The 24,658-nt window shown below is 29.3% G+C and overlaps 1 protein-coding gene across 1 annotated transcript; it reads left to right on the top strand.

The window, feature by feature from the left end:
* Nucleotides 1–268: 268 nt before the first annotated feature.
* Nucleotides 269–22,300, top strand: LOC129317498 (receptor-like protein EIX2). Its single transcript, XM_054961814.1, has 3 exons — nt 269–395; nt 20,560–21,371; nt 21,482–22,300. The coding sequence occupies exons 1-3, from the start codon at nt 269–271 to the stop codon at nt 22,298–22,300; spliced, it is 1,758 nt and encodes a 585-aa protein (XP_054817789.1).
* The last annotated feature ends 2,358 nt before the right edge of the window (nt 22,301–24,658 follow it).

Genomic DNA, 24,658 nt, shown 5'->3' with positions numbered 1-24,658 from the left:
AAGGAAACATTATTGATTAACATGTTCAGGAGCTTGCTGACAAGTGTGTAAGTACATTAACTTAACATTTTTTATATCAATTAACTAATTTAACTTTCTTATTATATATTGCACAGGTTGAGATCGAGAAAAGCGGCACACCTAATGATGATATTTTGGGCGAGGCATTGGGTAATCCTAAACACCCTAGTCGAGTTAAGGGATATGGCTTCGATGTATTGAAAAATAAATATTTGGATCATAAAAGAAGGCAAGGTCAACATAGGATATGGGTGTAAGGGCTGAGATTGCCACCCTGAAAGAGGAGCTATCTAGGCAACGAGACATAATTGAAGCTTTGTTAAAGGATGAGGAGAGGTGGAAGGTAGAGTTTCATATTAGTCCCAACAAGAAAGGTAGTTACAGTGTAATGCAACCTATTAAAAATCTCCTTGAGGTAAAATATTATTAATTTATTTCACTTATGTTTCACTATTTCTATTTTCCATGACTTTAATATAGTATATTACTTATTAATATAGGGTGAGAGCATATGTGACTTGTTGGTAAATAGCTCAAATCATCATGTGGTTACTATCGATTAGGTGTTTAATTTGTCGGGAGACATGCTACATAATATGCCACTCTATATGTCCTATGTACGCATTGCTATTAATATGCCAAAAGATTTGAACTATTCACTACCTATTCCCATCGAGGATGTAGGGATTGTTGGAGAGGTGATGGGTAGTTTTTGTTGGATGATAAGCTAATCAAGTTAGGATGCCAAGTCCAAAATAACTAGTAAAGATGCACAATCTAATAAAAGATGATACTCCGATCTAGGCTCTCCTTAAAAAAGGCAGTCTCCCATAAAACTGTGCCTGAATAAGAGCCTCAATTACCAAGCCAACATAAAAATTTATTCTAGGCATATGTAATGATTCGTAGGTCTAATCCTCTGATTCTGCAAATCCTATTTGAGGCTAGTATATATGGTGAAGACCGATATGAAATGCTTTCGCTTGATGTTATTAATGAAGTGCTTCAACATGATATGACCAGTCTCACTGTTCTTAGCTTCTACATACAATAATTTTTTTCCATATATGAATAGTTAATATTTTAAATATAAACTAATCCATTTGTAATATTTATAATAGGTGCTTGTATGAAAAATTTGTATCCTTCTTTATCTATAATGAAGTTCGTTTTCATTAGTCCTCATGAAGTGGGTGTACATGCCTTAATTAAAGTGACAAAATTTTAGAACAAGCAAAGGCATTAAGTAAAAATTTCAAAGTAAGGGCTCAAAAGGAAACATTATTCAAAATATCATACTATCAAGGATAATGTACTTCTCACTTATTTTAATAATTAATTTATTTTTAATTTAATCAATTAATTGTAATTTATAACACTTGATAATACTATTAGGGACCATTGGATGTTGATCACTGCCAAACCATTCGGCACCATTCCAAAAATATATTATCTCGATTCTCTTAGAGGGCAACTAGGGTATAGACAAATTTTATTGGAGTTGATTAATATGTAAGTGTATAAAGTATTTCACATATTTATTTATTTATTTAAATTCCATACTAACATATTTTTTACTATCTTATTAGGGTGATTGTGTTATATTGTACAAACACAAAACAATCAAGTCTAAGGTCCTTTATAAATTTTGGTGTGGCCTACACTTAGAATATAGTAAAGGTAATTAGAATCATTTATTAAATTAAAATTTAATTCATTAATATATATTCATCGATTATTTAATTTTTAGTGTCCAAGACAAAAGAAAAATAGCTTGGATTGTTGTTTTATGCATCATAAGATTCATGAAGGACATCATTATCTATAACGAGAGCACAATTTCTGAGATGGTATGTCAACAATATTCACTTTTAAATTACAAAAAAAATTTAATGTATTAAAATTAATTTATAATGGATCATTTATATATTGCAGTACTATGACTATTCTTATGTTGAAGAATTCGAGAATGCAAAAAAAAAAATTGAGGTAATTGAAGAATGACATCAATACATTTTTCAAGTGTGGACCTCATACAAAGAAGATTAATAGAACTATCTAATAGAAGTAGCTAGAATGTTTATATTTTTAATAGGTAGTTTATTTTCAAAATAGTTTACTTTATATAATTACATTTGTTTACTTGATATAGATTAGTTAAGAGATATTTATTAATTAATTTTAAAATTAAATACAATAACTTTCATTAATATTCAAATCTAGAATGACTGTCTGCTGCTATTTTAGTTTCTTTTGCAAGGGGGCTAGTATAAAAATAGCTCCCATATTGAAAAAAAAACATATAATAAATGACAGTTATTTAAATAATCATAATTTATATGATATTTACCCATCATAAATTATGACTCTAAATGACAGTAAATGATTTACCCATCATTTATTATGTTATATAGCTTAGACTTCTATAAAAATTTTATTTTAAATGATGGTTATATAATCATTATTGATTGGAGGGACTTCAAATGTTAGTCATATAAATAGCACATATTAATGTCATTTATGAGCTAAAATAACCATCATTTATTTCTTTTTTGTAGTACTGCTATAAACTAACTCTAATTCTAGTAATAAATATTTTTTTACGGTGATTATAGATATCCTTAAAGTCCAAATTATAGCTTGATTAAATCTTAGCAACTATTCAATTCATGCTTCCATAGGATTAGAGAGCAGAATATTAGAGAGGAAAACTTTAATTTTTACTACAATGCTAAATACATACACACGGATGAGCATCATAAAAGGAGGAAGAGAAGTTTCAAGCACACTTTGAACAAGTCAAGCTAGAGGAAGTGAAAATACATGGAAAAACAAGCTTAGACGCTAAAACAAAGATGACTTCAACAAGGACGAAAAGCCTTCAGCAGCATGCAACAACAGAGGGGGAAGAAGAAGGGAAGATTGACAGCTAGAAACAGGGGGAAAAGGACCACACGAACAAACTTCTTGCAACAGCAGTGGCGGATGCTTGCCAATCATTGGTGACAAGTTGAATGGCAAGAAGGAAATGGAGAAGGAAGATTGAGGAAGATGCATATAGGTTGCTTCAAAAATTCACTCTCTCATATGGATCAGAAAGGATAAGCATGAAAGGAAAATATGGAAAGTAGTAAAAATATTTGATGTGGTTTTAGTGTTTTATTATTTATTTATTTATTTTTTTGAGGGCATAACTGCAATTTGAAAAAGCTAAAATAAAAATTAAAATATTTCTTAAGGTAATAGAAAGACTCAAAATCCACAACCATATAATAATCTATAAGCAAAACTCTATTGGAACATTAATATAATCTTGCAAGTATATCCCAACATATATAAATATACTCGTAAATATCTTATCATAAATTTTAATTAACTTTATGACAATCTTAATTTTTTTAATTATTAGGTTATTATATTCTTTCCCCCTTAAGAAATTCGATCCTCCACATTAAATGGGCACTCAACTTAAACTTCAAACAAGTATAGGTACTTGGTGCATATTTCACTTTCAATTTCCCATGTAGCTTCTTGAGAATGATTGTGCCACAATACCTTCACTAAAGCAATTTCTTTTGATCGTAAATTCTTTACTCATTTATCTAGAATAGTCACTGGAACTTCTTCATAAAATAAATTTAGGTCTATCTGAATCCCTTGAGTCTCAATCACTTGTGAAGGGTCATACAAATATTTTTGTAACATTGACACATGAAACACTAGATGAATACTTGATAACTCAAGTGGTAATGCCAAGTGATAAGCAACTACACCAACTTGCTCTAAGATTTTGAATAGACCAATATACCTTGGACTCAACTTACCTTTCCTTTCAAATCTCATTACACCCTTCATCGGAGACACCTTAAGAAATACTTTGTCTCCAATCGTAAGTTCTAATTTTCAATGTTGATTATCAACATATGATTTCTATCAATTTTGAGTTGTTAATAGTCTTCTCTGATCACCTTTACCTTCTCAATGGCATCTTGTATAATATTGGGTCTTAAAATTTTAGCATCACTTATATCAAACCACCCAATAGGAGATCTGCACTGTCTACCATACAATGCTTCATTTAGAGCCATTTGTATATTGGCTTGATAACTGTTGTTATAAGAAAATTCACTAATGCCAAGTAATTATCCCAACTTGCACCAAAATCTAGAATGCAAGATCTCAGCATATCTTCAAGAATCTAAAGAGTTCTATCTAATTGACCATCAATTTAGAGATGAAAAGCAATACTAAGGTCCAAACGAGTGCCCAACGCTTCTCGAAATGACCTTTAAAATCACAAAGTGAATTGAGGACCTCTATATGAAATTATAGACACTAGAACTCCATACAATCAAACAATTTCATCAATATATAATTGAGCATACTTGTCCATATTAAAGGTTGTTTTCATTGGAATAAAATGTGCTGACTTGGTTAATCTATCAACTATCATCCAAATGGAATCATAACCCTTAACAGTATAAGGTAACCTAGTGACAAAATCTATCATAATATTTTCCCATTTCCACTCCAGTATTTCCAATCATTAGTGTAAACTTGCTGGTTTCTGATGCTCTGCTTTAACTTGTTGATATACTAAACAATGTGAAATATAATCAACTATGTCTTTCTTCATGCCATCTCACCAATACAATTTCTTTAGATCTTGATACAATTTTGTTGATCCTGGGTGAACAGTGTATGCAAAATTATAAGCTTCTTCCAACATAAGCTATCTCAAGTCTTCCGCTTATAGTACACAAATCCTACCATCATATCTTAGTATGCCTTCCTGATCAATTGTAAAATCAGTATTACTCCCTTCTATTTTTGCTTCTCTCAATTTGCACAATTTCAAATTAGAATGTTGACCACCTTTAATTCAGTCAATTAGAGAAGAATGAGCTAGAAATGCCCCTTTATCCAAAATCTATAATTTGACTCCAATTTGCTCCAATTTATGAATCTCTTGCATCAAAGGCCTTCTCTTTATAGCTAAATACGCTAAACTACCCATAGATTTCTTACTCAAAGCGTCAGCCACAACATTAGCTTTATCAAGATGATATAGGATTGTGTAGTCATAATCCTTGAGCAACTCCATCTATTTTCTTTGCCAGAGATTAATATCTTTTATTGGAAGATATATTAAAGGCTCTTATGATCTGTAAAGATCTCACAAGTTTCACTATATAAATAATGCCGCTAAATCTTTAAACCAAAAACAACTGCTACCATCTCCAAATCATGTGTAGGATAATTCATTTTGTGTTTCTTGAGTTTCTTAAGGCATAGGCAATTACTTGACCATTCTGCATCAATACACAACCCAGCCCAATACGAGAAGACATCACAATACACAGCATATCCCCTTATTGTAGCTGGTGGACTTAACACTAGAGTGGAAGTTAAACATGCCTTCAATTTCTATAAACTTTCTTCACACTCATCATCCCAGATAAACTTTACATTTTCCTCAGTATATCTTGTCATCGGAGCAGCAATTTTTGAAAAATCTTTTACAAAATAATGATAATAACCTATAAGTCCTTGGAAGCTTTGAATCTTAGTGACAGTTGTGGGTCATGGCTAATTTTAAACTACCTCTACTTTACTTGGATCCACTTAAATACCATCTTTAGAAACAACATGACCCAAGAAAGTGACTTTTTCAAACCAAAATTCACATTTTGAAAATTTAGCATGCAACTGTTGTTCTCTTACCTTTTGTAATACCACTATTAATGTTAAGTATGGTCTTCTTGGCTTTTTGAATATACCGGGATATCACCAATAAACACAATTACAAACTTATCTAGAAATTACTTGAACATTTGATTCATCAAGGCCATGAATGCCATTGGTGCATTAGTCAACTTGAATGACGTTACTAAAAATCCACAATGACTATATCAAGTTATGAATGTTGTTTTAGGAATATCTTCCTTTTTATCTTCAATTAGTGATAACTTGAGCACAAATCTATCTTGGAAAAACATTGTGCCCCTTATAACTGGTCAAAGAGGTCATCAATACGAGGTAACAGGTACTTATTATTTATTGCAACTTTATTAAGTTGTTGATAATCAATACAAAGCCTCAATAACCCATCTTTCTTCTTTACAAACAATATTAGAGCTCCCCAAGGAGAAGTGCTAGGTCAGATAAAACCCTTATCTAGCAATTCTTGTAATTGATTCTTCAATTCCCTTAACTCAGAAGGCGCCATTCTATAAGGTGGAATAGAAATTGGCTGAGCACTAGGAATGATATCAAAAGCAAATTCAATCTACCTGGCTAGAGATAAACCCAGTAACTCTTCTAGAAAGACAACAGGAAATTCTTTCATGATGGGTACTTGTTCCAAACTAACAACTTGCTTGTCAACATCCTTTACTAAAGTGAAGTACCCTTGACAACCCCTTATGAATAAACGCTAAGCTTTTAGAGCTAAAATTAGATTTGTTGGTCTCTTTATCACATTCCTTTATAAAATAAAAGGAGTTTCACCAAGAATATCAAATCTTACCACTTTTAAGGGGCAATCAACAATAGTATAATAAGACGCTAACCAATCCATACCTAAAATGACATCAAAATCAATCATGTTAAGGATCATCAAATCAATAAGAGTTTCTCTAGCCTTCACATGACTCATACATATATGATACTAATAAAGACTCTCTTGCTATAGCAACGACCATAAAAAGATTATCAAGTCTAGTAGGTTCCTTACTTAATCTCTTAGAAAAATACAGAGAAACATATGAATGCATAGATCCATGATCAAATAATACATAAGCTCTTTGAGAACAAACCAAAATAGTACCTGTAACCAGTGATATTTTTTAAAGATAAGTTGGCTCATTGGTAAAAAAAATGTGTCCAAAAAATATAGAGCAATTTTAAAAAATTTAAAAGTATGGCCAGTTCATATTGATATATAAAGAATTTATCATTAATATACAAAAGGGGTTTATCATTGATATATAACGGTATATTATTAATAATATAATAAATCGACTATAATACAAAATGTAATAAATGTTGAGCTAATTGTTTGGTTTATTCTTATATTATAAGCTATATCTGCAAAAGCCTTTATTTTAAATCACTAAAACTTTTAATCTTTATGAAAATTATAGAGGTTAAAATCTTAAAATAATTTTAATCTTTATAAGTTTATTTTCTAAAATATAAGGACTAAGTTACACTGAGTTAAAGTTTAGGGATTGAGTTATAACAAAATCAAAATTATAAGAACTGAGTTACAACAAGTTCAAATTTAAGGACTAAATTATAACTAAGTCAAAACTATAAGGATTAATTGTTTAATTTTTCCTAATGTGTAATTACCTAACTCATGATATTTTGTAGAAATTTCATGAGGCTCAGGGACTTTCAGTGGTCCAAAGTTTTTTAATCCCTTGGTGAATATCAACATTGTTAAGAAACCAGTTGAACCTGATCAAAAGAAAATGGTGGAAGAAATCCATTGTTGCTACATACAAAGAGGATCAAGCAAGAGCCATTCTACGAAGTTACAATGACAAGTACCTATATGACAACAACGGCTACCAGTCATGACCAATTCTAAGTATGACGAACAAACCACCACTGCTGGCAGAAAACACCGCGACACTAGAACAAATATCGAAGAGAAGTTTTCTAGTTGTGGAGAACCTGTATAGCCAACATGGGATATACATTTTTTCTTTTTGGGTTGTTGGGAATGTGATAGCTAAAGCATTTTTTATATATAGAAATAGATTCAACCTTTGATATATTTTTAGGAGAAGGAATACTGTAGGAACTAGTATATATTGTAAGTCATGTATGCTAATGCAATCATATAAGGTTTTGTAAATAACAACAAAATATTACATAGTTATCGCTGCTTATAGTTTTCTTATCATGTTAGATAATGAAAGTAATTATTTCGTACACTATTTTAGTTATTGGATATATGAAAGTAATCATTTACTATTTTGAAATTGTCATTTCCTTCCGAAATTAATATTGATAAAATAAAGTTTTAAAAAATGAAAGTACTTATTTTCTATACTATTTTAATTACTTGCTAAATCAAAGTAGTCATTTGTGACTTCGAAATTTTCATTTACATACCTTCAAGATTGAACACTACTTATGAAATGAAAGTAGTCATTTCCTATACTATTTTAGACACTAGGTATATGAAAGTATATAGTCATTTGCTACTACTCTATTGTCATTTACTTTCCATAAATCAAACACCTTTAGTGCTTATAATGCATTTGTTGTATAGAAAAGTTCTTTTATTAAAAAAAAAATAGGGAACGGGTGAAGGAAAATACTTTTATTATATTTGGCAGATAGCAAATTAGTTTCCTTGAAATGAAAGTTTTCCATGTTCATAGTATTATGGACGAAATGAATGTACAAATTCTTGAAGAAAAAACTATTGATAATTATATGATTTATTATTAAGTATAATTATAGGTATTTAAACTAACATTACTCTCTATATATAAATTTTATAATAAAGATATACAAATAGAGTAGAGGATGGTCTAATAAATAGTTAATGCTCAATTAGACTTGACTCTAAAATCTCAACTGTTTATAACAACACTACTATCACAGCATATAGTTAGAGCCACCCAAACAACACTTCAAGCAGCTGACAAGTCTGAACCCAAGAACACTCAAGTGACTAATAAGAACACCACTTCATGACAAAGAAAACTCAGCGGCACTAGCACGGTCCATTAAGTCAAACACTTTTGGCTCTTATGAATTATGATGCGTTTGATACATGGAAAAGTTCTTTTAAAAAAAGTAATAACAGGGGAAATGGTGAAGTAAAGTACTTTTAGTATATTTGGTAAATAGCAAATTAGTTTCGCTGAAAGGAAAGATGTCCATGTTTATAGCACCATGAAAAATATAAGAATATAAATTCTTGATCCAAAAAAAAAACCTATTGATAATTGTATGGTTCTTTGTTATATATAATTATTGGTCTTAAAACTAGCATTAATATATACAAATTTTTATAATAAAGATATGATAATGATAGTTTTTGGGTGGTCTAAAATTAGTTAATGCTCAAATTGACTAATAAGAAAAGAAAAGTATGCGATGATGGACATCATTCCATGATAAATCTTCTTGGGGGGGAAAATATACTCCCTCCATTCAAAAATGTGAAATATTTTTTGAGAAGTTGGATATTAAAAAATGTAAAGCATTTTTAGTCTTTCGAAGTGAAATCATTGTCTTTTTTTTTAAAAGTGCCCCTATTGATAGTAACTTTATATTTATTATTGGATATTTAATATGGGTAAATATGAAAAGATAAGGTTAGTTTGAAAGTAGATAACCACTTTATTTGGAGGTGAGATTTAGTTAAAAATGCCTTACATTTTTAAACGAAGGGAGTACATAAAATGCAATACAGTTGACCTAATATAATTTTAAGTGTTTATATAATAAAATATATTTTATATAATAAAAAATATAAAATATATAATTTTTTCCTAATATATATAGTAAGGAAATAAAAAATAAATAATTTCCTAATCTAGTGTTCCCCTTACAAAATAGAAAACGGACTTCATGAGTTGGTGAATTTAATATATACGGAGCGCAATCAATTTTCTATTGCTAAGCTCAAAGACATATAAGGGGAAATTAAAAGGAAAGAAAGACTACATCACTTTCTAACGTTTAATATACGGAAGAGAAAATGGAGTGAGGTTGTTGCAGCCTAGGGGTGTACATGCCCAGCCCGAAGAATGAATGGGCTGCAAAATGCAGCCCGATACCCATCCCTACCTGCAAAAATGCCCTATTAATTTGGATAGGATAGGGCTAGTTGGATAGCTTTGAGCCGCCCAGCCCATTAAATAATTACCTTGCTGATAAAATAACAATTCTTCTCATCATTTCAAAATAAAACTATCACAAATCAATAACAATAACCCTATATATCAACTTAAAATAGCATCTATAAAATCATAAACTATAAATCCACAATAATAGCCACAATATTCAATTATCCATAATTCAACATCTAACTTGAAATCTAAAACTATCACAAGTCTTAGCACAATATCAAATTATCCATAATTCAATCAAAAATAATAGCTATAATCCAAAATAACAAAAGCTTGGAGCATCATCTGAGAAATAATAATTTCAAAGAGTAGGCTCGAATTCACAAAAAACCTCTTCCCAATTCCCAACTTGCATGAATGAAAGAGAAAAAATATGTCATGACTAAATAAAAAAACTGCAAGAACATACATGAACATTTAAAGCAAAATGGGAAACAAAATATGAGAGAATTGACAACAATAATATATAAGTTTACTAAAAAAAAATTAGCAAGAAATCATAGAAAAGTTAGCAAAAAATTAATAGAAAAATTAACAAAAAAATAATAAAAAATCGGGCTGGGCTAAATGGGCAGGGCTGCATGACTTGCCCGCTGCCCGGCCCGACCCACACATTGCCCAACCCAAACATGTATAGAACATTTCGGGCTTTTTTTTTGGGCCAGGCTGGGCAAAAAATAACCGGGTTCAGGCGGGCATATAGGGCAACCGGGCATCATGAACACCCCTATTGCGGCCACACACTACACATTCATATATTTAGGCACAAGTGTAGTCATTATAATTTATTACCAATATAATCCATCATGTGGTCAAATTAAATAGTTAATGCATCAGATTTTTTTTTATGAATATTTTTCAAGCTCATATTACTTGCTTTCCTTTTGAAATATTCACAACCTTCTTGAAAAATTAAAGTAGTGCCTACTAAGGTTGTAAAAAAAAAAAACTATTGAAAAAAAAATACCAAATTGGATAAATTACTAATCATTTTGGTGATTGTAAAGAAAGAACATGACTTTTTCTAACACAATCCATCAAACATGGCATAAGTCAGACAATCTAAAGAATACGATCAAAGTGCTTCTTTCTAGCACAATCCTTCAAACACGCACAATATAAGTCATCCAAACCAAAGAAGTACTTTAAAATACCACAAATAAGAATTCAATCAATAATATTTTTTAAATTTATAATACTTATTGGAAAGAATGTTACATTATTTTTCTCTCTCAATGAATAAAATATTAACTGGATTGAGTTGGTTAATATATTACTCACTCCATTCAAAATTATAAGACATTTTTAACTGAATTTCACCCTTCAATAAAGTAATTACGTACTTTTAAACTAACCTTATCTTCTATATTTACCCCTATTAAACACCCTATAATAAATTTAAAGTCACTATCAATAGGGACACTTTTGAAAAAAAGGCAATAATTATACCTCAAAAGATTAAAAATATCTTATATTTTTAAACATTCAACTCCTCAAAATATATTTTACATTTTTGAATGGAGGGAGTGTATATTTATAAGAGTAAAGTAATTAAACTTTCTCATATCAAAGAAGTATGGGAGGAAAGGGACTAAAAAGGCTATATACCTCACTTTCTGGTGTTTAAGTCAATTTAGACAAGCCTGATAAACTATTTTTTTATTTGATTCAATATTTATGTCTGTTAAATTTATAATGTATCACTCAATTTAAATATTTTATTTCATTTAACTTTGGAATTAAACCCACCCAAAAATGAGACCAGCTCACTTTATAAAATAACACGTTAGATGGACTTGGTGGAGTGTGGTGCTCGTTCTATACGTTAAAAGTATCATCTCATGTTTACATCTATAGAACTTTGTTCCTGCACGTTCATATTTAGGGATTAGTGTTTTTTTAATATATTGATATAAAAAAATACATGAATATTTAATATAGACATCATCATTATTTGAGGGACATCAAGAGCTATGCTATGAAACTGTTGATATTATATAAATATATATATATATATATATATTTTGGCCAACATATGAAAAGTTATATAGACCCAATACCATGCACTGCTCCTCATATAAATCTAAATGTCATTTTCTATTGTAGGCAAAAAAGAAAAAATATGTTGTCATTTTCATTTAACTTTTTGCTTTTTTTTTTGAAATATTTAAATAGTATAACATAAACAATATTTTTATAAACATAGTGAAATTTATGATAAAAATTGCTCTCACTACCTAAACATTCTAAATCTACCATTTCTTGTAGACTCTCCTTAAGTTTGTCACGTGATTAAACAAACGTATAATATTTTTTATTCTTAAACAATTTATAACTTCTAAAATTAAGTATTAAATAATTGTAGGTATTATAAATAGAATTTCTATGTTTAAAAATTTTATAATAAACATTCAAAAGTGATACATAACAATATATATTGTCTAAAATTAAATATGCCTAAGTAAACTCTTGACTCATCAAAATAATGGAAAAGACTTCATGAAAACCCTACGGCATGACTTTTTGAAACAAGCCTCCAAACACGGTATGCAATTGTGTGAGAACCAAAGAACACTCATATAATTGTCTAACAAGAGAAATATTTGAAGAATATTAGTTTACAAAGACCTTATTGAAAAATCCCTATTTGCACGATCCATAGATTTGACTTCATTATATCCCATCCATAATAATTATTTTACCTAGTTGGTTTAAAATTTTAAAAAAGCAATTTTACTTAGGCTTAATTAAACAAGAGAAAATTGTCATGAGTATGAGGAAGAGTTGTTAAAAGAATTTAAATTACACGTACAAGAGTTATGTTGGAAAAAGCTTATTTTGATAAGCTATATGAAATAAATAATAAAAAAAAGGCTAAAATAGATTTTTTTCCCCCCAACAAAACTTTCATGATTGGCTAAATTATTTCCGATAATCAAGAGTATAGTTAAACTTTAATTAAAGTTACTTTTTTATTTGATTTAAAATAAAAACGCTCTATCTCATTCCACACATTTAATCGCAAAATATAAAATATAGAAAATAAGGCAAAGTGGTCCAAACAAATTTTCTTGAAGATGGACATAATGAGTTGGTGAATTTATCAAATTAATTTTCTTTTGCTTGGCTAAAAAAGTATATTTAACAGGGAAGGGAAGAAGAAAATAGCCGTCCATCACTTTCTAACGTAACGCTTAATACACGGAAGAAAAAACGGAACCAAATTGTTGTCCTGGCCTTGCACAAACTTCCAAACACACGTGTTCAGAGGCAAGAGACTCTAAGCATGCATCATTGTGGTGATATTTTGACGGATGAATGCATCATATTAATTTGTTAGTAAAATTTATCTATCAATCTTTATAATTTTATCAAATTTTGAAGCAAGTCCTTCTATTTTTTTTTTTTATTAGATCCTTATAGTTTATACAGTTGGAGGCTTTAGTCACTCCGTTAATCAATTCTCCTGACACTGTTAATGCATACTGTCATAGGATGACGTGGAATTGAAAAGCATCGCCCATAGACAAAATTTTTCCATAGCAATTGTGCATTTGCACAATCTAGAGTCTATTAACATTAACAGAGATTGAATGATAAGGAGAAAATTAGGGGAACCTAATTCAAAATTTAAAATTTAATAAAACTATAAAGACTAGCAGATTGGTTTTCCCTTATTTATTTTATTTTTTAAGCATATAATATAACAATTTATACCGATATTATACAATTGGACACAAGTTCAATGTGCCTCCCAAAATTTTTTAATTAAAATATTTGGGCCAATGATTAGAATTTAACTCAATTTAGGCCTAATGATTCACTTATATCAAACCTAATTTTAAAAATCATTTCCTTATCATCTATCTAATTGCCTTCAGTTGCCATACTTCATTTATGCGTTGCTGGATAAGTTATTTTTTCCTTTAAAAAAATGAGAAATGTACTTATTTATCGTATTCTTTTTTGATAAATTTTTCTTTTCTTTTATAAATAACATTTTTTTTGCATATACCAAACATGCATAGAATTCTTGATTTCCTTTCCATAAGTCAAACACTTTTGGTGCTTATTATGTTTAGTAGATAGTGATTAGTTTCATTGAAAGGAAAGAATTCTTCTTTCGTTTTTTATAATATAAAATTGGACTCCAAAAAAGCTTCAAGTGACTGTAAAGTAATAATATAATACGACTTTTTAATGCAATCGTTCAAACAAGATATGAGTCAGCTGAACCCAAAACACTTCTTCCAAGTGTTTAACAATGGAAGAATTTAGCATATGGTTGCTTTTTTATTTTATTTAAAGTGATAATTTTAAATACCACAAAAAATTAAACAATGCCCAAATAGACTTGACTCAAGAAAATAAAAAATCATGGAAAATACTTCATGGCAACACTAAAAGCACGGCATGAGTCTACACCCCCATTAATATTTTAAAACATGACTTTTTGAAACAACCCTCTTAACACGGTACACTTGTTTGAATCCAAAGAACACTCATGCGTGGAATAAGTGACTGACAAAAAAAAGTATATGATGAACATTAATTGATAATAAAGATCTTATTAAAACAGCCCCATTTGCAAGATCCACAAATTTGACTCTATCTCATTCATAATAATTATTCCATTCTCCGTGAATTTGTTTAAGGTTAAAAAAACAAGTATTTAGGTTAAACGCATATGAGAGATATAAAAAAATTATTTTGATAAGCTATTTGGAGTAATGACTTATATAAAAAACTAAAGATAATTTTTTCTAACAAAATCTTCATGATTAGCTTGATTTTTTCTAACAGTTCAAGTGTTATAGTTAACTAAAATTATTTTTTTTATTCCACTCATTCACAAAATATAAAATACAAAGTAAGGCCGCTCATACAAATTGTCTTAAATTATTAGACAATTGTAAAAGAGAGTTCTACGGTATTTTTTTTCCTCCCTCTCAGTGTGGAAAATGGACATAACTTGGTGAATTTATTAAATTGATTTTAAATAACTTTCGACTTTATTTTTATAATTTAAATAAATACATATCATTAACTTATTCTACTAATAAGAAAAGTGTGTGTAATATAAAAAAAATGATTAAAAATTATTTTTCTCCTAAACTTTTTGTTTTTGAGAACTGCTGAATATCTTGTACTAAAAAATGAATTATCATTCTTTCAAAGACCTGTTATCTTCTTCGACATCTGATGACATACATGGAATAGTTAGAGGGCCTGTGCATATTAATAGCAAGGTTCTGATCCATTTTGCCATTGTTCTATTACTAAAAACAAGCATGGTTTCTGCGCTTCTAACATCTTTGCTCCACATCAAGTGATGGTCAAAATGACTGAAAATACTTTGTTGCTACTGTGTGTGAGCCTACAATTATTCTATGTTAGTATATAACAAAGAAAATGATAGGTCTTTGATGGAAAGATAATTTTGCTCCGTAAAAAAATTATTTAAGAAAAATATTGCCGCACTCTTTAATAGTATAAAGTGCCCAACACTCTTTAAAAAAAAAAGTATAGGAAAAAAATAGTCTTTAATCATATAGAAGAACTCTAATCAACATATATTTCATGATTAATCAAATGACTATGAAACAAAAATGATATTGCAACGAGTAAGTTTACTAGAAAGGGCAAATTTCTCATGATATGGTAAATCAATGACCGAATCTCTAGTGGGAGGGGCGCTTACATGTAGCATCCGACCATATATGTCTCAAAAAAACAAAGTAATATTATAATTAATTGTATTTTGTTTGTAGAAAGAGTAGTGGAAAACGGAACAGTGTACCAAATTGGTGGGTGTTTAAAACGTCCTTATTAACTATCATGTTTTAAACATCCACCAATTGAAGGACACTTAATTATAATATTATTGTTTTAAAAAACAAAGTAATATAGAGCTTGTTTGGCAACCTATTCTAGGAATGATTTCCTATTTTTCAAAACAATAACAAGAAATATTGTTTGGTAAGATATGTTTAGAAGTGTTTTGAAGAATAAAAAAAATAAAATATTGCTTTGGGAATAGAAAAATGAAAACTTCTTTTAGGTACTCTAAAATTATTATTCTACAAAATAAGGTTGAATGCGAAAAACAACTATTTTTATTTTCTTCTTCTCAAAACATGTACTACAAAATAATAGTTTTTAGAACAATAATACAAAAACAGTTTCAAACAAGTCCATAGTTTTGTTTCAATTTTTAAAAACTATTTTTCTATTTTAAAAATTTAAAAATTAAAAACTTCCTTTGGATATGGATTTAATTATTTTTAAATTTTTTTTATTTTTAAAAACAAAAAAATGAGAACACTTTTAGTGCTTATTATGTTTAGTAGTAGTAGATAGTAAATTATACTGTTTTTTTTTAGCAACACATGTTTATAGTATGTAGAACCAAATAAATATATAATTTTTCGAAGAAAAAATTATTGAGCTGCATGATTCATTGTTATATATATATATATATATAATTATAAGTATTGAAACTAACATTTATATATATAAATTTTATAATAAATATATAAATTAAAAATTATAGTTGAGGTTGGCCTAAAATTAGCTAATGCATGGCAAATTAGACTTGACTCCAAGGATTCTCAACTTTTTGTGACAACCCCACTAATCACCACGAAACTTCAGGTGAGTGACATATTTGAGATGTAAAAAATAAATAAATAAATAAATATAGCCCCACCTCACTTCTTAACACATTAATCCCTCAAATATAGGATAGGTCAGCTGAACCCAACAACACTGTGTTTAACAAGAATTTTTTTTCCCTTCTATTTTTAATAAAATAATACTTTAAAATACCATAGAAAAGAATACACTCAATAATATTTTTCTAATTTATTAAACTATTATAGGAAAGAAAGTTACATTTTTTCGTCTTATTAAAGAATAAAATATTGATTACACTGAGTTAATGAATATATTGATATTTTTTCTTTGGGAGTAGTTGATGAATATATTATATATAGACGATAAGAGTATAATCAATTTTCTTTTCACTATCTAACACAATCTGTCAAATATGGCATAAATCAGCTTGTACCCAAGAACCAAGGACACTTCTTGTGTTCTTTTGAGTATGTAACAAGAAAAGAATTTAGTAATGCTTATTGCATTTTATATTTCTAGGGGCTAATACAAGGATGCATATCACTTTTTGGTTTTTAACCCACTTTAGACTCACTTTATATTTTTTTTAACTTTATAATGCATGACTCAATTTAGTTATTTTATTTCATGGCCAAAAAAAAGGGATCCAAATTTTTGTGATGGCCTTACACGCACTTCACACGCATACATTATATTTAGGGACAACATCATTAGCCATGCATAATTGGGGTGATATCTTTGAATGAATATGCAAATAATATTTTTTGGCCATCCAAACGCATCATTTTTTTTTTTTACTTTTTCCAAGCATATATTATTTTTCTTTTATTTTGAATACAATATTTACTACCTCGTTAAAATGAAATTTAGTTTAGGTTTGAAACTTAGTTTCCCCAGAAAACATTGCTTCGACTTAGTCACCATTCTTAAAATAACTATCAATTTGTTCTAATATTTATATTTTTACCACTTAATATATGGCTCAAATTATTATTATTTAATTACTCATGTACATTGCAATTGAAATTGAGGCAACGGAATCTTTTTTTTTTTCTTAATTGTGTCGGTAGTTTTTGTTTGATACATGGTTGGTTATTAGTAATTGTAGGCATTTTTTCTAGCAAGGATTTATAAAGTTTGATTCGTCATAAGAGATTAATTCTTTTCTCTAGAGGAGTGAATCTCATTGGCAACCCCATCATATTTTTAATTGTTATATTATTTGAATAATATAAATATAAACCTATCCTTTTTCTCTAGACGATTGAGAAATTAACCCTTTTCTCAAGATGAGTGAATCTCATTGGCAACCTAGTCATATTTTAAATTATTATGTTATTTGAATAACATATAATAGAATGCTATCCTTTTTCTTTGTTATAAAATAGAAAACTACCAAAATGGGTCAGCCATTTCTCTCAGTAGCTTGGGGTAGATATTTTATCACTTGACAAAACCTACTTCTTATGCTTAAACAAAAAAAAATATTTATGTATAAAAATGAGAAAAACATTTTCTCTGAGAAAGTGCAAGATAAGTTGGAAACTAAGGAAACATATATCAATTCTTGTGGCCCTAAATATATATTTGGAGATATATAATAAGACCAGTCATTTATCTTCATTTTTGTATTTTTTTTTTAGTGAAACGCATTTGAATTTTCTTTTTCTTTTTTGAAAATGGTCAATTACTATATCATCTCTTCCTAATTTTTAAATTAGTCATTATACTCTTAAATGGTAGTTTTGATCATTTACATAAATTAATTTAAAAATTAAAATAAACCAAACAATTTCAACCTTTTTATTTGGCAATATCAACAATTTCAATCGAACTAATTTTAATAATTTCACTTTACATGTTAGTTAATATAGGACCGAAGGGCCCAACCTGTGTATTGATGGCTCTTCTGGGCATTAACTTAATATTTTTTAAAAAAAAAATTATATTTAGTTATATATGGAATAGTTATCACACAATTTTATTCTAAGATAAAACTTAATAATTAATATACATAAAATGATCGATGAAATCAGCAAAAAAAATTGTAATTTGGGAAAACAAATTGAACATTCTAATAAAAATTAATATGCAAATATCAATGAAATTTATTAATTAAGTAAAATATAGGATTTATTTTAAATTGTTTATCCGTTTATAACATTTTTTACCACATAATATTACCTTCTATGATATAATTTAAATTAAAAAAGCATAATATACTACTTAATGCTCTCTCCGTTCAAAAATATAAGGTATTTTTAAAGAGTTAAATGTTCAAAAATATAAAGCATTTTTAGTCTTTTGAAGTATAATCATTACCTTTTTCTAAAAGTACCCTATTAATGAATGACTTTATATTTATTATAATAACATATTTAATAAAAATAAATATGAAAAGATAAGGTTAATTAAAAGTAGGTAACTACTTTATTGAAGGGTGAAATTCGATTAAAAATACCGTACCTTTTTTAAATGGAGGGAGTATGTTTTATTGCAATTTAACTAAGATTAATACAAAACATAGAATACAAACTAACACATATGACTTGCTCTAAATTTTATATAATGGATGAAAAATGTGGTCAGTTAAATTTAAACTCAAAAAGTTAGATAAGAGGTATATGATATCAAAATGAAGAAATAAATTTTAAATATGTTTGAATTTAATTTGTATATTTTAAATAAAAATATATCAATAACTTACTCTACTATTATAAGAATTTTGTGTGTAATATAAGAACTTCTATAAGCATATCATTCAAGATTAATCAAGTTAGTTACAAACAAAAATGATATTATGATTAATTATATTTTGTTTGAAGCTAGAGTGGAAAACAGAAGAGTGTCTTCAACGGTTGGACGTTTAATACATGGTAGTTATGAATTAATTCTCTTGAAATATTATCTATTATAAGAAAATAAAATTATATAATCCATTAAAACTGTAAATGAAAATGATGCGATAGTTAAATAGTTCCATAAATACGAAAAATCAATGAAAAATAATAATAGACTTAACATGTGATTAAAATTCTGCACATTATATTGTCACTTATAAGTCCCGCAGATAATAGTTGAATTATCCAAAAAGATTTTCATATTAAAAGAAAATTTTTTTATGCGAATTAAAAATTAAAATTAAGAATATTTTTATAGAGGAAGTTGTACTTACTTTCTATCAATCTTTTTTTCCAATATTTTTTATCAATCAAAGTATATTAAAAGTCAAAGATTGCTAAAATAGTTAAGGTAGTCTTTTCCATTCATATATATCAATAAATTTTTAAATTGGGAAACACGACGAAAACAGTAGACCTGGTTGGTTATTAAATAATTAATATGTACAGCCTTGAAAACGTTCTTCAAATATTCAAATTTCACGGCATAATCAAGAGAAAGAGGAATCACATTGGAAGCATGTCAAAATCACTGTTTAATCAATTGGTTACCAATAAATTGTTTTATATATATATATATATAATCTAAATTTTATTTAAATTATTTTAATTAATAACTATTAAACACCCCCTACTCTTGCCACTAATAATAATTTAGAAAGAGACTTGGTTCAAGAGCATCCAAACCAAAAAAAAACTCAAGTCGAAGAATTGAGGATTAAATCTTAGTCAACACAAAGTTACCAACAAATTAATTAATAATAGATATAAATGTTTTTGTTCTTTGATTCCGCGAACATTAATTGATTAGTATCAATAATAAATATGGCCTGTTGACTCCAAAATCTACAATGAAGCCTTAAGCATGGTAAACGTAACTATGAAAGTGATCTTCATTGTAATCAATTAAACTGTGGTTATGAACAAGTGGGAAAAAGTTGTAGTTGGAAAAGTTTGGAAATTATTTGTCTATAAAGGGCCAAAAGAGCACTTCACTTGACACATAATACCTATATTCATCAGTTTTATCATCTGACATATCACAAGCATGTTGATCAACATGTTTAGCCCAAATTTCAAACTCTATTTCTTGATTGCATTATGCATCTTTTTATGTGCAGGAAATTCCGACATGATCAAGAGTTGTGTTGAAACAGATAAGCAAGCTCTTCTCAAGTTGAAAGCTGGCTTCATTGATGATTGGGGAATTCTTTCCTCATGGAAGCATGAAGTTGATTGTTGCCAGTGGCATGGAATTTCTTGCAATAATCTAACAGGTCATGTCACGAAGCTTGATGTCCCGAGAAATGATTCAGCCTATCTAGGAGGTAATATTGATTCATCACTATGTGATTTGCAGCATCTAACTCACTTGAACCTTACCTTTACCTATTTTGATGGAAACAAAATTCCAAAATGTATTGGTTCTCTTAATCAACTAAGAGAGTTGATACTTTCAGATGCTGGTCTTTGTGGTACTATCCCCCATGAATTGTATAATCTATCTAACCTTCAATCTCTAGACCTTGGGTATAATCATGATTTGATTGTCAATGATCTTGAGTGGATTTCTAACCTTTCTTCTTTGAGGCATCTTGATTTGTCTGAAGTTGATCTAAGTAATGCTATTACTTGGCAATCATCTTTATCAAGAAAAGCTCATTTTCATCTAAGAGAGTTGATCCTTTCAGAGGCAGAACTTGTTGGAATTATTCCTCATCAACTAAGAAATCTATCAAATCTAGAAACTCTTGACCTTTCTGGAAACTATAATTTGATTGCAAATAATCTTGAGTGGATTTCACATCTTCCTTCTTTGAGACATCTTTATTTGTCTCGGGTAAATCTAAGTCGAGCTATTGATTGGCAGTTGTCATTGTCAAAATCTTCCTCTCTATCTGAGCTTTACTTAGATGGATGTTCTCTACCTCAAGTCAATCCTAAATCTTTCGTCCAAAATAATTATTCCAATCCTCTCACAAGCCTTCATCTTGCAAATAATGACCTTGACACTTCATTATTGTATTGGGTGTCTAATGTTAGCAAAGCCTTGTAAATCTTGATCTCTCTGGAAATTCCTTGCAAGATATTCCTACTGGTGCATTTGCAAATATGAATTCACTTAAAAATCTAGATCTCTCAGAGACACCCTTACAACATGTTGCTCCAGATGCTTTTACATATACCACTTCTCTTGAAAGTTTATATCTTTATTATACTAATCTTCATAATGATATAGGAATAGCCGTGTCTACTTTATGTCGATTGCGTGTGCTGCAATTATCAGCCAACAATTTATTTGTTCCATTGAGCGATTGGATGCCACAATTGTATTGTGCCCAATATAGTATAGAGATATTGGACATAGAGGATTCATTCAGTAGGGGGCCATTCCCTGATTTTTCAAAATTTTCATCCTTGGTGTCACTATATCTTACAAACACAAGTCTTTATGGGCCTATTCCTCAATCACTTGGACACTTACCTCATCTTTCACTATTGGATATAAGTCAGAATAATTTGAGTGGGCCATTCCCAAAGTTTCATGAATTTTCATTGTTGGAGGGATTATATATGCCTGACAATCAGTTGAATGGTGTGGTCGATGAAGTACAGTTGTCAACTTTGTCCAGCTTGAAAGTTTTAGATGTCTCCCATAATTTCATTTTATTCAACATAAGCCCAAAATGGGTGCCACCTTTTCAATTGCAAACATTTTTCGCAACGTCCTGCAAGTTTGACAACGGCTTTCCAATGTGGCTCAAGTATCAAAGGGAGCTTAGGGAGCTAGACATTTCTAATGGTCAAATTTCAGATACAATTCCTCAATGGATTGGGCTATTCCCGAGTTTGCGATACTGAATATTTCCAATAACAAAATTTATGGAAAATTACCAAAGTCATTATTATCAAAGATGATCTTTTTGTGGGATTTGAGTTTTAATAATTTGTCTGGTCCCATACCACACTTTTCATCACAAGCAGCAGCCTTGATTCTCTCAAATAATATCTTTTCAGGTTCCATATTTGATATTTGTCCAACATTAGAATCTTCCTTATTTTATTTGGACCTATCAAGGAATTTGCTATCAGGAAAACTTCCTGATTGTTGGAGGCAATTTCCTGAGTTAGAAGTTTTGATATTGGCAAACAATAATTTCTCAGGGACAATACCATCTTCAATTGGTACTTTAGAGAATATTATGACTATCCATTTAAATAATAATAACTTGTCTGGGAAAATACCATCATTAATGAAGTCCAAATATTTGCAGTTCATTGATGTTGGTCAGAATAATTTGCATGGAAAGTTGCCAGCATGGGCTGGTCATTACTTGCCAAATTTGATTGTTTTGCGTCTCCAGGGAAACAAGTTTCAAGGAAACATACCTACAAGTTTATGCAAGTTATCATTTCTTCAGATTTTAGATTTTTCACAAAACAATATATCTGGGACAATACCCTATTGCCTCAATAATTTGAGTGTTTTGTCAAATGTTACATTTTCGCGGGAAACCATTGTTTATTATCCAGTTGGAGAATCTGAAAATCGAAGAACATTTTTCATTGAAAATGCAATGTTAAATTGGAAAGGGGAATATGTTAAGTATGACAGGAATCTCGGGTTGATGAGAGCCATTGATCTCTCTGGTAATCTCTTGACTGGAGAAATTCCAAATAGCATAGCATCACTTGCCGCTTTGGCTTCCTTGAATCTATCAAGAAATAAACTGACAGGATTCATCCCGAGAAACATGGGTCAAATGAAAATGTTGGAATCACTTGATTTGTCAAGCAACTCTCTTTCTGGTGGAATTCCGACAAGCTTCTCATCTTTGAATTTTTTGAGTTTCTTGAACGTGTCTTTCAACAACTTATCTGGAGAAATTCCACAGGCTACCCAACTACAGACATTTGATGCTTCCAGTTACATAGGAAACCATGGGCTTTGTGGCCAGCCACTCACAAAAGGATGCTCAAGAAATGATGACTTTGATCGAAATCCCAATACTACTCGTAACATTGGTGCCAATAAAGAATATAAGCTAATAGCTTTTGGATACTATATTAGCATTGTTCTGGGATTCTTCTTTGGATTTTGGGGAGTTTGTGGCACTTTAATACTTAAAAGTTCATGGAGAGCTGCTTATTTTCAATTCTTCACTAACATGTATGACTGGATTTATGTCCACTTGGTAATTTTCAAAAGCAAATTGAAAAGGAGATTCCAAGACTGACAGGTATTTATAAATCTCAATTAGATTTTCATTTGATAGACTATATGTAGTGTAACAAATAAAATGATCCAGTGGGCTTATTTATTTTTAAGTGGATCATAATTTGAATAACTTGTGATGATTGTATTTTTAAAAAATATGCAGGCGATTGGAAGAATTGGTTGAAATCCCAATCCTCTTAGTGAAGACCAGGCTATAAGATTCTAGGAACACAAGTGTACTTAAGCTTATGTTCTATGACTCTTTCCACGTAGTAAATTGTATCTTAATAGTTTTTTTGTTTTTTTTTCTATATATTTTAGATCATTGTATTGGATAGGTATATTATGGCTTGAAACTTTCAATAGTTGAAAATTATGGTATTTGCTATAAATGTTATTGGACTCTGAATTTGTTCTGCCATTCAACAATACAAGCATAGGAAACGTATTATGATTTGCTTCCATGGAGAATTCTCTTCATTTAGCTTAGACTAAGGAGACCAAATGATAAGCTTCATATATTTTTTATAGGTAAGTGTTATTGCTGTTATAAGTATTTTATTTCTCACCAAGAAACTATTTCTTTTAATTTTCAAATAGATGCCATAATGAAAAGGGAGGAGAATGTTGAATTTAAGGCTATCTAGAGTTTTAGTTTTTCTATATATCTTCAAATTAATTCATTCTTCTTGAAAAAAAATGCTTTATCTATGGCAAAAATGGTTGTTTTTTTATTATTTTGAGCCTTAGTTTGTTCAAATTTGCGGGCTTCAACTTGTATGTTTTAATACTATATGGAAAGAATGAGTAAACAAAGAATAATAAAATATGCATATTTATGATGAAAACCACAAAATGATCTAATTATTCTAAAGTTTATTATAACTTCTCAGTATTATCTTTTTATGAAATGACAATATTGCCCTTGTTTATTTTGAGAATGAGACTAGAAGAAAAGGCGGAAGACTCAGTTGCTCAAGCTTTCAATCACTCTTGCTGCG

This window comes from Prosopis cineraria, unplaced genomic scaffold (genome assembly GCF_029017545.1).
Source record: "Prosopis cineraria cultivar Desert tree isolate PC_DT_omini unplaced genomic scaffold, ASM2901754v1 PC8, whole genome shotgun sequence".
Classification (NCBI taxonomy): domain Eukaryota; kingdom Viridiplantae; phylum Streptophyta; class Magnoliopsida; order Fabales; family Fabaceae; genus Prosopis; species Prosopis cineraria.
Note: the sequence above shows the minus strand (reverse complement) of the source record. Positions and strands in the feature narration are given on the sequence as shown.